Source organism: Solea senegalensis, linkage group LG12 (genome assembly GCF_019176455.1).
Source record: "Solea senegalensis isolate Sse05_10M linkage group LG12, IFAPA_SoseM_1, whole genome shotgun sequence".
Classification (NCBI taxonomy): domain Eukaryota; kingdom Metazoa; phylum Chordata; class Actinopteri; order Pleuronectiformes; family Soleidae; genus Solea; species Solea senegalensis.
Window position 1 is genome coordinate 7,820,836 of NC_058032.1, and position 14,680 is coordinate 7,835,515.

At 41.2% G+C, this 14,680-nt stretch overlaps 3 protein-coding genes across 3 annotated transcripts; all 3 read left to right on the top strand.

Moving 5' to 3' along the window:
- The first annotated feature begins 4,206 nt into the window (after positions 1–4,206).
- On the top strand, positions 4,207–8,029 carry LOC122778755 (protocadherin gamma-C5-like). The gene is made up of 3 exons (XM_044040851.1): positions 4,207–4,263; positions 6,523–7,404; positions 7,868–8,029. The coding sequence occupies exons 1-3, from the start codon at positions 4,207–4,209 to the stop codon at positions 8,027–8,029; spliced, it is 1,101 nt and encodes a 366-aa protein (XP_043896786.1).
- Positions 7,455–10,776, top strand: LOC122778589 (protocadherin gamma-C5-like). Its single transcript, XM_044040633.1, has one exon. The coding sequence runs from the start codon at positions 8,073–8,075 to the stop codon at positions 10,725–10,727; it is 2,655 nt and encodes an 884-aa protein (XP_043896568.1). The 5' UTR covers positions 7,455–8,072; the 3' UTR covers positions 10,728–10,776.
- A 591-nt stretch (positions 10,777–11,367) lies between these two features.
- On the top strand, positions 11,368–14,049 carry LOC122778590 (protocadherin gamma-C5-like). The gene has a single exon (XM_044040634.1). The coding sequence runs from the start codon at positions 11,464–11,466 to the stop codon at positions 13,990–13,992; it is 2,529 nt and encodes an 842-aa protein (XP_043896569.1). The 5' UTR covers positions 11,368–11,463; the 3' UTR covers positions 13,993–14,049.
- Positions 14,050–14,680: the final 631 nt, after the last annotated feature.

Below are 14,680 nucleotides of genomic sequence, written 5' to 3' on the forward strand. Positions count from 1 at the left end.
TCATCAGGTGATCACACACAGACGCACTGAATTGTGTGTTTACAAAACTAACTAAAACTTAATAAAATTGTAGTGAAAATTTGCCTTTGTAAATTAATTTCATATATAATCCCTTTGGGTTCATGAAGCACATGGCAAATACTCCATATTACAGAAAATGAACACTAAAACTAATAAAAACAAAACTAAGCATTTACAAAAAATTAAATCTAGCAAACCCACGCTAATTAAAACTAACTCATTTTAATCAAAAAGTCAAAATGATACTAATGAGAAATCCAAAACTATTATAACCTTGATACAGAGTAAGTGAAAGTGGAATATGCTGACAGCTTTTTAATGGAATTATTAATCAATAATGCTAAAATCATTCCTGTCTGCTGCATCTTTAACACAGCAGGTGGTTTTATTGCATGGTCAGAGTAAATACTTATTTCTGCTTGGACGGCAAATGCTGGTTAAAATAAGGGAATAACTGGACACCTCAAACATTTAAGTCACCACCAGCCTATAAACACAAGTTATATAAAAGTCGTACAAATAGTAACACATTCAGTGGAGGTTTAGGTTTTACGTCTGACTTTTGTTTCTTAATGTTCACAACAATGAAAACTAACATCATAATTAAGTTTTACAGACTCGTCGCAACAACGTTTCATCAAAAGTGTCAGAGCTAATTATTCAGAAAATGTTTCTGCAAAGATGTGTCGTTAAACCTTTCAGTGCAGTAAATGCAACAAACAAAATTCCATTCACCCATTTTCTCTGAAAATCTGGGTGTATAAAAACCCCAACTGTTTGACTCAAACTAACCACGGAGAGTGAGGAACACGGAGAAGACTGAGTTTTATAATCTGGATAAACCAAGCCATTAAATGGCCCGTCACTATAGCAACCGTACTTGTGCAGTCACAGTTGGCAGCAAGGCTTCACTGGTGAAAACTGACAACAAACACACTGAGGATTTACATCTGTTTGTGCTTTGGTGTGTGTCATGGTGGTGGTGAAGACGCGGTATCTTTTACGTCACTGTTTCAAGTGTACCTATAATACTCGGCCTGTAGTTATTATTATTATTATTATTGTTTATTTGTTTTCTTGTTATATGATGTGGGGACGGGGAGTGGACCGACAAGGGGAGGGAAAGATGGGGGACAGAATGAGAGGAGGCGACAGACTGAGGGGGAGAGAGAAAGCAAGAGAGAGGGTTCATGACAATGTTAAACTGACATCCATTTGTGTTATCTGTATTTTCCACAGTAATCATTAACAACCACATTGTGAGAAGGTATCTGAGTAAGAATTCTCCTTCAAGAGTACTTCACTAGAATGAATTACAGCGGAAGCATCTATTGTTATTCTACCGCGTTTATTCCGTTTCTTATTCCTCTTCCGCCCACAAGTTTGGCACGTAACTCCTCCCACAGTTTTGCGAAAAGCCCCACACCAAAATTTGACAAAAAAATGTCATAGTTTAGTATGTCGTCTAACTATGACATTTTAGTGACTTTATGGAAGACATACTTAACTATGACATTTTAGTGACTTTATGGAAGACATACTTAACTATGACATTTTAGTGACTTTATGGAAGACATACTCAACTATGACATTTTCGTAAAATTTTGGACGACATACTAAAATATGACATTTTAAAGACTTTTTGGACGACATACTTAACTATGACATTTTTGTCAAATTTTAGACAAAATACTTAACTGGCATGGTGGTTTAGTGGTTAGTAGGTCTTAACTATGATACTGTTGCAAGAATGTCCCTGGGTCAATGCCAGGTTTGGTATATTTATATGTGGATTATGTATGTCTCCCCATGACTTACTAAACATTGTTTCTTCATGATGTACTAAACTATAACATTCTGGTGTGCAAAATATAATTTGCTCATTTGAAAAACACTATCTGTGAATATACAAACAATACCAGGCAAGATACCATACCTGGAATCGAACTCAGCACTTTTTTACAACAACAACTATGGTGACAACTACTAATCGCTACTTATTATTTGAATTATACACCAACATGTCATAGTTTAATATGTTGTCTAAAATCTGACAAAAATGTCATAGTTTAGTATGTTGTCCAAACTTTGAAAAAAATGTCATAGTTTAGTATGTCCTCCAAAAAGTAATAGTTAAGTATATCATCCAAAATTTGACTAAAAAGTCATAGTTTAGTATGTCATCCAAAATTTGACAAAAATGTCAAACTTCAGTATGTTGTCCAAATTTGATAAAAAAGTCATACTTTTAGTATGTTGTCAAAAATTCGACAAAAAAGTCATATTTTAGTATGGCGTCCAAAAGTCGACACAAAAGTCATACTTTAGTATATTGTCAAAAATTCGACAAAAAAGTCATACTTTAATATAATGTCCAAAATTTGACAAAAAGGTCATATTTTAGTATTTACAACATACTATACTTTGACACTTTTAGGTGATTTTGGACCACATACTATACTAGGACATTTTTAGGTGATTTTGGACCACATGACTTTTTTGACAGATTTTGGATGACATACTTTATTATGACTTTTTTGACTGATTTTGGACGACAAACTATACTATGACTTTTTGAGTGATTTTGGACAACATACAATACTTTGACTTTTTGAGTATCTTTGGATGACATACTTATAATGATTTTTGCCTCCATTTTGACCTACATACTATACTATGACATTTTTAGGTGATTTTGACTATTATACTTTTACTTTGATTTTGACTGTTTTGACCCACATTTATACTATGAATTTTGGACTGATTTTGGACCTACATACTACACTATGACTTTTTGACCAATTTTGACCACATACTATATACTATGATTCTTTTTGAATATATTTTGGACTTACATATTTTTACTATGATACTTAGCATTTTGGACCACATACTATACTATGACTTTTTTGACTGATTTTGGACCACATACTATACTATGACATTTTTAGGTTATTTTGGACGACATACTATACTATGACTTTTTTGACCAATTTTGGACGACATACTGGTAGGAACGTTGAATACACTGCTTGGACCCAAATGCACGAGACAGGAGGCAAGACGAATCCTTCGAGAGTCTTTAATTTTCTATTGAGAAGGCAGTCAAAAAACAAAATCACTTCTTTTCATAGGGAAAAACTAAGCTAGACTATTCTAGACGAAAACAAAATCACCTCTTTACAGAAGGTGAACAAAGAAACAAGACTTGACTTGACGCTTGCACTGAGGCGAAACAAACTTGGGAACTGACGTGAACTCAAGAGCAAAAACGACGCACGGGCAAATGACAAAGGAACTGGGGACACTTTATAGTGGAGAGGGAATCAAGGGCAGGTGCGAGTGATTATTTAAGGATCACCAGGTGAAGTGCATGAGGGAATTTAGGGGAGATGGGTCAAAACAATTGAAGGAACCACGCGACAGGAAGACATGACATTTACCAAAATGAAAGAGAAAGTGAAAAAAATCAAACCCACACCAAAATGACGATAAACTTAAACTAACACAATAACTAAACTAAGCAAACGACATACTCAACTATGTCATTTTCGTGACTTTTCCTTCTTTCGACCGTTTCCAATCATGTGTATGTGGAAATTATTTGCAGTTTTTTGCAATTTTTGTTGCCATGGTTATTCGAACTTTTGGGAGGAAGGGGAATAAGAAGCATTATTATGCAGTGTAATAGCAATAGATACTTCAGCTGCAAGGCATTCTAGTGAGAATGCCTTGCAGCAGCAGGCACTAATAAGGTTACAAATGTGGTCGGAAATTTAGCAAAAGATCTTGGTTTGGGACTATCAGAGATTTTCGACCGTAAAACCAAGTCCTATTCGTGTGGACGCACGAGTGGTACCGTTGTGGCTTTAATCAGTGCTCGAGACATTGACTCCGGTAACAATGGTAAAGAGATGTTGCAGTCATCCAATAATTGAAACCAACATTTTCTAATAATTATGAGCTGATTACCAGCTGTAGCTTAGACCGAGAACGTTTCTCTCATTATAATATTGAGATCACAGCCACTGATTCAGGTTCCCCTCCTCTGTCCAGTAAGAAAATCATACCTGTCATTATCACTGATGTGAATGACAACCCTCCTGTATTCACTCAGTCCTCCTATAATGTATATTTAAAAGAGACTGTACTCAGTATCAGCCTCTGACCTGGATTTTGGAGAAAATGCTAAAATCTACAAGCATCTACAGCATGCACTCGTTTGACTATGAGAAACTCAAGGTGACTTGAGTTGACTGATTGACAGGTGACTGATTGACTGTGATGCAACATAATACTGTTGAAGAAGTATCGCTGAATCATACTGTTATCGTACCTTAATTATAGTCGCAGCCACTGGAAGTTGCCTTTGTTTTTTTACGTGAGTGAACCTCATATTCTATACATTTAGTAAACGTAATGTACATATAAGTATTTTACTTTAAGTGTAATTAAATTGCAAGGTATTTTTCAAAGATAATACCGAAAAAATGATGAGGAGAAGTGAATCATAATTTAATAGACGTCTTTGTTCATTAGAAGAATCACCTAATTGTGCTTCTGCATCTCCTCTTGAGATGCACTGCTGGTCCATCAGTGCTGGGTGTGTAACACATTTGTTTCGAGCACATTGGATATGCGTTAGATGCTGTGCACCAATAGCGTTAGGCGCTGTACAAAGAGATCTATTCCCTCCCCCATCCATTTTCAACACTGTAGCCAGTGCATTGCTCAGACCCGAGATGAGAGGACGATGCGTTTAGACATTCGCATAAAATAACTTGTATGTTGTCAAGATGCATATAGATGGATATCCTTGGAGTATGACAAGTATCTTTGATGGATTCGTACACTGGCATCTTCATCAAAAATTATAAATCGATGGGAAATAACGTCCTGTTGTGAGGACTGGGGATGACAAAGAGAATGGGATACAGAGACTGGAGATGGCAGGCGCTTTGGTGGCACAATTTCTTCCTTTTGTGGATTACAACACATGGGCAGACTCGGTACAGCATCCCGGAGGAACTGGAACGAGGTTCAGTGGTAGGAAATTTAGGCAAAGATCTTGGTTTGGGACTGTCAGACATGTTTGACCGTAAACTGCGTGTCGCCTCTGAAGCTGGTAAGCAGTATTTCACTGTGGATGCGGGGAAGGGCGAGCTGGTGGTGAATGACAGAATAGACAGAGAGGCTTTATGTGGACAAAGCGTCAGCTGTGTTCTACCGCTGCAAGTGGTAATAGAGCAACCGTTACAGTTACACCGGATAGAAGTGGAAATCAGAGATGTTAATGACAACGCTCCTACTTACCTAAAAAGCGATCATGTTATAGAAATAGCTGAATCCACCGTTGTTGGTATGCGTTTTCCCTTGGAGAGTGCAGAAGATCCTGATGTTGGGAGTAACGGATTGAAAACGTATACTCTGAGTAAAGATGAGTGTTTTATTTTAAAAGTAAAAGAAATAGAAAATGGAAGAAAAATACCCGAATTAGTATTAAATAAGTCATTAGATCGGGAGAAAAAAGCAATTCACAGTTTGTTTCTTACTGCTATGGACGGAGGAAACCCAGTGAAGTCTGGGACTTCAAAAATAACTATAACTGTGCTTGATAACAACGATAATGTGCCATTATTCGAAAATCCCTTTTATAAAATGTCTCTTCAAGAAAACAGTGCAAATGGCTCCTTTGTAATCACAACAAAAGCAACCGACATAGATGAGGGTCTAAATGGAGAAATTGAATACTCTCTTGGCATACACACACCACCATCGGTGCTGTCGTTGTTTTATATAGATGTCGTAACTGGAGATATATATTTAAAAAGCCCGTTAGACTATGAGAATCAAACCTCATATAGGATAGACGTAAGTGCAAAAGACAAAGGTTTTCCTAAAATGGAGGGCCACTGCAGTGTACAGGTGGATGTCTTAGACGTAAATGATAATGCCCCAGAAATTTTGCTGACATCTAAACCCACGTCTGTGCCCGAAGACTCTCGCAGTGGGACAGTAGTGGCTTTGCTCGGTGTCCGGGATCTTGATTCCGGTGATAACGGTAAAGTGACATTACAGCTTCCCAAAGGTTCACCCTTTACTCTTAAACCTTCTTTTTCTAATAATTACGCACTGGTTACTAGTGGTGTTTTAAACAGAGAGAGCTGCTCACATTATGATGTTGAGATCACAGCCACTGATTCAGGTTCTCCTCCTCTGTCCAGTAAGAAGATCATACCTGTCATTATCACTGATGTGAATGACAACCCTCCTGTGTTCACTCAGTCCTCCTATAATGTATATTTAAAAGAGAATGGAGTTCCAGGATCTATACTGTACTCAGTATCAGCCTCTGACCTGGATTTTGGAGAAAATGCTAAAATCTCTTACTCTATACTGGACTCTAAAGTGCAGGACGTTTCTGTCTCATCGTATGTTTACATTAACTCAGATAACGGAAGCATTTACAGCATGCACTCGTTTGACTATGAGAAACTCAAGGTGTTTCAGATTCAGGTTCAGGCAAAGGATCAGGGCTCTCCGTCTCTCAGCAGCAACGCTACTGTCCATGTTTTTATCCTGGACCAGAACGACAACGCACCCGCTGTTATTTACCCCTCTTCCGCTGCCATGGGCTCCCTCTCTCATCAGAGGATGCCCCGTCCCGCTAAAGCGGGTCACCTGGTTACCAAGGTGACAGCTGTGGACGCTGACTCGGGCCATAACGCCTGGATCTCCTACAAACTGACGGAGGCCACAGACGCGTCTCTGTTCACTGTCAACCTGTACACAGGGGAGGTGAGGACTAAACGCGCTGTGTCCGAGCAGGACGACTCCTCTCAGAGGCTGCTTATAGAGATCAGAGACGACGGGGAACCGGCACAGTCCTCCACCGTCACGGTGTCCATCCTGCTGGAGGACGGTCTCCATGAGCCCATCTTAGACCTGCGACAGAAGGTAGCAGAGCCCAGCAAGAAAAACGGGAGAATCGCCCTTTATCTGATTCTCTCTCTGGCCTCGGTGTCCGTGCTGTCTCTGTTGACTTTTCTCATCTTAGCGGTTAAATGCATCAGGAACAGCAGAAGCAGCGGTAGTTGCTGCATGAGACGGAGCGACTGTGATGATTACAAGAACCCCAACAGAAACCTGCAGATTCAGCTCAACTCTGATGGACCCATAAAGTACGTGGAGGTGCTGGGAGGAGACATGTTGTCTCAGAGTCACTCCTTCAGGTCCTGTATGTCTCCAATGTCAGAGTACAGTGATTTCACTTTGATTAAGCCCAGCAGCACCACTGACTTTAAGGAGGTGATCAGTGTCCTGGATGCGTCTTTACCTGACAGCACCTGGACCTTTGAGAGCCAGCAGGTGAGCAAAGTGACCGTCTGTTTTAATGTTCCCATGACGCGTTTGTTTTCTTTGATTTTTAACTGCTTCAGATGCTCAAAAACATGCAATTGAAACTTTATTATTTTGTCCAGTAAACTGTAGTTATTGAAAACTTATTAAATCACTCCTTATTTCGATGCTCCAACAACTAGACATCATGATCAAATATGTGAGGGCGTGTGTTTATTATGTCTGTATTTATTCGTTCTCAAAAAATACAAAACATTTGATTTGTTTTCATTCAAAACTGGTGTTTGTCTATTATACAAACTAGTGTGGATATGCTTTAATTTGAAGCTGTTGATCTGTCGCATTGTGAAAACGCATTTACTTTGATTGGACAGATATAATGTTCAACACACAAACAAACACACACGCACACAGACACACATACTCACAGTAGTGCATCTGTGCAGGCTCTCTTGAGCGCAGCGGCGTGTTTAAATGCTCTGCTCAGCCGTCTTCCCATTGGCTGCTTGTGGTAGATGATGTTCGCCAATCACACACAGAACTGTACAAAGAGATCTACTCCCTCCCCCTCACCAGCTTCAGCACCACCAACGTTAACAGTGCAACGAGCTGCTGGACGGTGTGTGATGCGTTTATAGCTCAGATATGAAAGTTAGATCGTATATTTAAGCTTCTGAAATGAACGGCAATGCATGGAATATGTCAATCGGAGTGGCCAAGCCTCTAATAGAAGTGGATGTTATTTTCGATTTTCTCTATGGGAAATAACACATCCTAACGGATCTGGGATGACAAAGACAATGCACTACCGAGACTGGAGATGGCAGGCGATTTGGTGGCATTATTTCTTTCTCCTGTGGAGTACAACAGCCGCACAGACTCGTCACAGCATCCCAGAGGAGCTAAAGCAGGGTTCTGTGGTAGGAAATCTAGCGAAAGACCTTGGTTTGGGACTGTCTGAGATTTTCAACCGTAAACTGCGTGTATCCTCTGAGGCTGATGAGCAGTATTTCAGTGTGGATGCGGGGAAGGGCGAGCTGGTGGTGAATGACAGAATAGACAGAGAGGCTTTGTGTGGACAAAGCGTCAGCTGCGTGTTGCCTCTGCAGATTGTCCTTGAAACCCCCCTAACTTTACATCGAATTGAGGTAGAAATTAAGGATATAAATGATAACGCCCCCAGATTTCACTCAAAGGAAACGGCTTTGAAAATTTCTGAATCGGCAGCCGTGGGAGCTCGATTTCGATTACAGAGCGCAGAAGATTTAGATGTTGGAAGTAATTCGGTGAAATCGTACACGCTTACCAAAAACGACTGTTTTACGTTGAAAATGAAGGAGGTTGAGGATGGAAAAACTGTTCCGGAGCTAGTGTTAGAGAAGCCACTGGACAGAGAGAAGAAAGCAGTTCACCAGCTTCTGCTGACAGCATTAGACGGTGGGAATCCAGTCATGTCTGGAACCTCACAGATCACAATCACTGTGCTTGATGTAAATGATAATTTCCCAGTATTTGATCAAAATTCATATAAGGTTTCCTTACCTGAGAATACTGCAAAGTATACTTTTGTTATTAAGGTGACAGCAACTGACGCTGACGAGGGACCAAACGGTGAAGTTAATTTCTCTTTTGACTCCCGGACGCTTGATTCTGTCACATCAATGTTTGAAATCAATTCAGTAACGGGTGAAATATATTTGAAAGGAGATTTAGATTATGAAAAAGACACATCTTACAAAATAGAAATAACTGCAAAAGACAAAGGTGTTCCTGAAATGGAGAGTCACTGTCGTCTGCAGATAGATGTTGTGGATGTTAATGATAATACTCCAGAAATTGTTCTCACCTCTGAACCACAGCCAGTGCGCGAGGACGCACCGAGTGGCACAGTGGTGGCTTTGCTCAACGCACGTGACGCGGACTCGGGTAATAACAGCAAAGTAACACTGCAGCTACCCAAAGGTTCTCCTTTTACGCTAAAACCATCATTTTCTAATAATTATGCACTGGTAACAAAAGGTGTTTTGGACCGAGAGCGTTTCTCTCAGTATAACATTGAGATCACAGCCACTGATTCAGGTTCTCCTCCTCTGTCCAGTAAGAAAACTATTCCGGTTACTGTCGCTGATGTGAATGACAACCCTCCTGTATTCACTCAGTCCTCCTATAATGTATATTTAAAAGAGAATGGAGTTCCAGGATCTATACTGTACTCAGTATCAGCCTCTGACCTGGATTTTGGAGAAAATGCTAAAATCTCTTACTCTATACTGGACTCTAAAGTGCAGGACGTTTCTGTCTCATCGTATGTTTACATTAACTCAGATAACGGAAGCATCTACAGCATGCACTCGTTTGACTATGAGAAACTCAAGGTGTTTCAGATTCAGGTTCAGGCAAAGGATCAGGGCTCTCCGTCTCTCAGCACCAACGCTACTGTCCATGTTTTTATCCTGGACCAGAACGACAACGCACCCGCTGTTATTTACCCCTCCTCCGCTGCCATGGGCTCCCTCTCTCATCAGAGGATGCCCCGTCCCGCCAAAGCGGGTCACCTGGTTACCAAGGTGACAGCTGTGGACGCTGACTCGGGCCATAACGCCTGGATCTCCTACAAACTGACGGAGGCCACAGACGCGTCTCTGTTCACTGTCAACCTGTACACAGGGGAGGTGAGGACTAAACGCGCTGTGTCCGAGCAGGACGACTCCTCTCAGAGGCTGCTTATAGAGATCAGAGACGACGGGGAACCGGCCCAGTCCTCCACCGTCACGGTGTCCATCCTGCTGGAGGACGGTCTCCATGAGCCCATCTTAGACCTGCGACAGAAGGTAGCAGAGCCCAGCAAGAAAAATGGGAGAATCGCCCTTTATCTGATTCTCTCTCTGGCCTCGGTGTCCGTGCTGTCTCTGTTGACTTTTCTCATCTTAGCGGTTAAATGCATCAGGAACAGCAGAAGCAGCGGTAGTTGCTGCATGAGACGGAGCGACTGTGATGATTACAAGAACCCCAACAGAAACCTGCAGATTCAGCTCAACTCTGATGGACCCATAAAGTACGTGGAGGTGCTGGGAGGAGACATGTTGTCTCAGAGTCACTCCTTCAGGTCCTGTATGTCTCCAATGTCAGAGTACAGTGATTTCACTTTGATTAAGCCCAGCAGCACCACTGACTTTAAGGAGGTGATCAGTGTCCTGGATGCGTCTTTACCTGACAGCACCTGGACCTTTGAGAGCCAGCAGGTGAGCAGACATATAATTGAACTGCTGTGTAATCTATATCACATGCTGCTGTTGGTAACAAGTCACAAACACTTGCGATTTTATATTTTACCTGCATGTGTATAGTTTGGTATTTGTATGTGTTTTTAACTTGTGATACTACATTGTCATATTTTCTTTTCTTTACAAATAAATATTATAAGTTTCAGAATATATCATAAGGATAGTTATTACATCCTCATTTCAACCCAGACAACCATAAGTATTGGCTCCTCAATCTCAGCATTTGAATCCTAATCCACAAAATCCCAGTGTTTTTAAATACAATGTTACATTTCTAGTTGTACAATGCTGTATTATAGGTGTTTTAGAATGGCTCTTTGTTTCAGCACCACAGACCTGGACAGTTCCGTATCTGAGGAGTGTTTCTTTGTGTATTCAGAGCACTAGTTCTCCTCATTAAATCCTATATTACAGCCTATTTGAATTTCTATACTCAGACTGAACTTGATTTGCAGTATAATTGATGGTGACGTACAACAGCTGGCATCATATCATTTCTGTTGACACTGCTCGTGCAGTATAGGGCATCTTATTTAATGGACGCTGTGCCTTTAACAGTACTGCTCATCTCTTCTCCTATTGGATGGTAGAGATGAATATTGTCCGCCAATGAAACGGGGAGCTATACAAAGAGATCTACTCCCTCCCCCGTGCAGCATCAGCACCACTAACACATTGCTATGAGCTGAATTAGACGGAGTGATGCTCTTTTCGGAACTACGGGGGAAAATCTTGATTTTGCTTTTTGTAATGGAGAAATATTGGATCTTTGTTTTGGAATAATGCTTTGTAGCAATGGATGATTGCTACCGTCTTTTCGATCACCTCACTGGGAAATAATTCTAACGGACCGGGGATGACAAAGAGAATAGGATACAAAGACTGGAGATGGCAGGCGCTTTGGTGGCATATTTTCTTCCTCTTGTGGAGTATAATTCACGCACAGACTCGTTACAGCATCCCAGAAGAGCTCAAGCAGGGCTCTGTGGTAGGAAATCTAGCCAAAGATCTTGGTTTGGCACTGTCTGAGATTTTTGACCGTAAACTGCGCGTCGCCTCTGAGGCTGATAAGCAGTATTTCACTGTGGATGCGGGGAAGGGCGAGCTGGTGGTGAATGACAGGATAGACAGAGAGGCTTTATGTGGACCAAGCGCCAGCTGTGTGTTGACTCTGCAGGTAGTTATTGATAAACCGTTACAGTTGTACAGAGTCGAGGTGGAAATACAGGATATTAATGACAATTCTCCAGTATTTCCTCCGCAAGATATTATATTAGAAATAGCAGAGTCGACAGTAGCAGGGGCACGTTTTCCTTTAAAGACAGCCCAGGATCTCGATGTTGGAGTGAATTCAGTCAGGTCTTATACCCTGAACAAAGACGAGTTCTTTAGTTTAAAAGTTAAAGATGTTTCCGGAGGGAGAAAAGTCCCAGAGCTAATCTTGTCTAAATCTTTAGACAGAGAAATAAAACCTATACACCACCTGCAGTTAACAGCTATAGATGGTGGAAATCCAGTGAAATCTGGAAGCTCACAAATTACAATACATGTGCTTGATATTAATGACAATTTCCCTGTATTTGAGAAAAATGTCTACAAAATATCGATAAGCGAAAATAGTGCACAAGGCGCATCAATAATAAAACTGACAGCAAAAGACATCGATGATGGTTCTAATGGAGAAGTAGAGTATTCATTTGGAACTCACACGCCAGATAATGTTCTCTCTGTGTTTGATATTGATTCGTCAACCGGAGAATTGCGTCTGAAAGGGAAATTAGACTTCGAGACAAACGCAAACTATGAGGTTGACATTTGCGCCAAAGACAAAGGAACTCCAAGAATGGAGGGACACTGTACTGTCCACATTGAAGTGATAGATATTAACGATAATGCTCCTAATATATTTCTGACCTCTCAACCTAATTCTTTGCCAGAGGATGCGCCAAGCGGAACTGTAGTAGCTTTAATCAGTGCCCGAGACCTTGATTCTGGTGACAACGGTAAAGTGTCATTACAGCTCCCAAAGGATTTCCCTTTCAACCTGAAACCATCTTTTTCTGACAATTACGCTCTGGTTACCAGCGGTGCTTTAGACCGAGAGAGCATCTCAGAGTACAATATTGAGATTACAGCCTCTGATCTAGGCTCTCCCCCTCTGTCCACGAAGAAAACTATAAACGTTTCTGTTACTGATGTGAATGACAACCCTCCTGTATTCACTCAGTCCTCCTATAATGTATATTTAAAAGAGAATGGAGCTCCAGGATCTATACTGTACTCAGTATCAGCCTCTGACCTGGATTTTGGAGAAAATGCTAAAATCTCTTACTCTATACTGGACTCTAAAGTGCAGGACGTTTCTGTCTCATCGTATGTTTACATTAACTCAGATAACGGAAGCATCTACAGCATGCACTCGTTTGACTATGAGAAACTCAAGGTGTTTCAGATTCAGGTTCAGGCAAAGGATCAGGGCTCTCCGTCTCTCAGCAGCAACACTACTGTCCATGTTTTTATCCTGGACCAGAACGACAACGCACCCGCTGTTATTTACCCCTCCTCCGCTGCCATGGGCTCCCTCTCTCATCAGAGGATGCCCCGTCCCGCTAAAGCGGGTCACCTGGTTACCAAGGTGACAGCTGTGGACGCTGACTCGGGCCATAACGCCTGGATCTCCTACAAACTGACGGAGGCCACAGACGCGTCTCTGTTCACTGTCAACCTGTACACAGGGGAGGTGAGGACTAAACGCGCTGTGTCCGAGCAGGACGACTCCTCTCAGAGGCTGCTTATAGAGATCAGAGACGACGGGGAACCGGCCCAGTCCTCCACCGTCACGGTGTCCATCCTGCTGGAGGACGGTCTCCATGAGCCCATCTTAGACCTGCGACAGAAGGTAGCAGAGCCCAGCAAGAAAAACGGGAGAATCGCCCTTTATCTGATTCTCTCTCTGGCCTCGGTGTCCGTGCTGTCTCTGTTGACTTTTCTCATCTTAGCGGTTAAATGCATCAGGAACAGCAGAAGCAGCGGTAGTTGCTGCATGAGACGGAGCGACTGTGATGATTACAAGAACCCCAATAGAAACCTGCAGATTCAGCTCAACTCTGATGGACCCATAAAGTACGTGGAGGTGCTGGGAGGAGACATGTTGTCTCAGAGTCACTCCTTCAGGTCCTGTATGTCTCCTATGTCAGAGTACAGTGATTTCACTTTGATTAAGCCCAGCAGCACCACTGACTTTAAGGAGGTGATCAGTGTCCTGGATGCGTCTTTACCTGACAGCACCTGGACCTTTGAGAGCCAGCAGGTGAGCAGAAAACAGTAGTCGTGCTATTATATATTGTCCATTCGCTGGTGAAATATGCATTTCGTTTTCAACCCAAAAAACGTTGTTTGCTTTTTAACAATCTAAGAACGTATATCTATATTTTGCAGTAGCTTTAGCAGGGAGACTAAATACCTGCAAGTAAATCGAATAAAAATCGTTTTATGTTTTTTTCTTCTTTTGCATCCTTTGTCAGTATCATTTACTTTAATGTGTTCAATAACCTTATTCCAGACTTGAAATCAGGCATTTAAACACTATTGTCTCACTGTAATCAGATAATTTAGTTCAATTGGTTAAATTAATTGACGTAGCAGTTTGAACTATCTATAAAGTGAAAACCTTTTCTCAAGAAGGGCTTGTACATTTTTAAATATCACATATGCAGACATTTCCACATATACCATGCTTTTGTGTCCCCCATAAAAAACATGTTGTTATCATACATTAGGTAGCAACTGAGTATTTCGAACAGTTTTAGTTTACCATCATTTTAAAAATTCAGCTTGATTATGTTTGTTTAAGGTGCTGTTGTGTTTGCTTTCCTCATTTTTCCTGTGATTATATTTTTTGTCAAAATAAATCCCACTATTTCTCCTATGAGGGATGTTGTGGGAGGGAGAGGGTGGTTACAATAGCTGTGCAGACAGACCTCGCCTTCTGTGATTGGATAGCAAAGATGACTGCT

Excerpts from the sequence above, each read along its gene's own strand:
- LOC122778590 (XM_044040634.1), top strand. The coding sequence starts at position 11,464 with ATGATTGCTACCGTCTTTTCGATCACCTCACTGGGAAATAATTCTAAC.
- LOC122778589 (XM_044040633.1), top strand. The coding sequence starts at position 8,073 with ATGGAATATGTCAATCGGAGTGGCCAAGCCTCTAATAGAAGTGGATGT.
- LOC122778755 (XM_044040851.1), top strand. The coding sequence starts at position 4,207 with ATGCTAAAATCTACAAGCATCTACAGCATGCACTCGTTTGACTATGAG. Across the intron at positions 4,264-6,522 it reads TTGACTATGAGAAACTCAAG|GTGTTTCAGATTCAGGTTCA; the intron begins GTGACTTGAGTT and ends GAGAAACTCAAG. Across the intron at positions 7,405-7,867 it reads AGCAGGTGAGCAAAGTGACC|CCGTCTTCCCATTGGCTGCT; the intron begins GTCTGTTTTAAT and ends TGCTCTGCTCAG.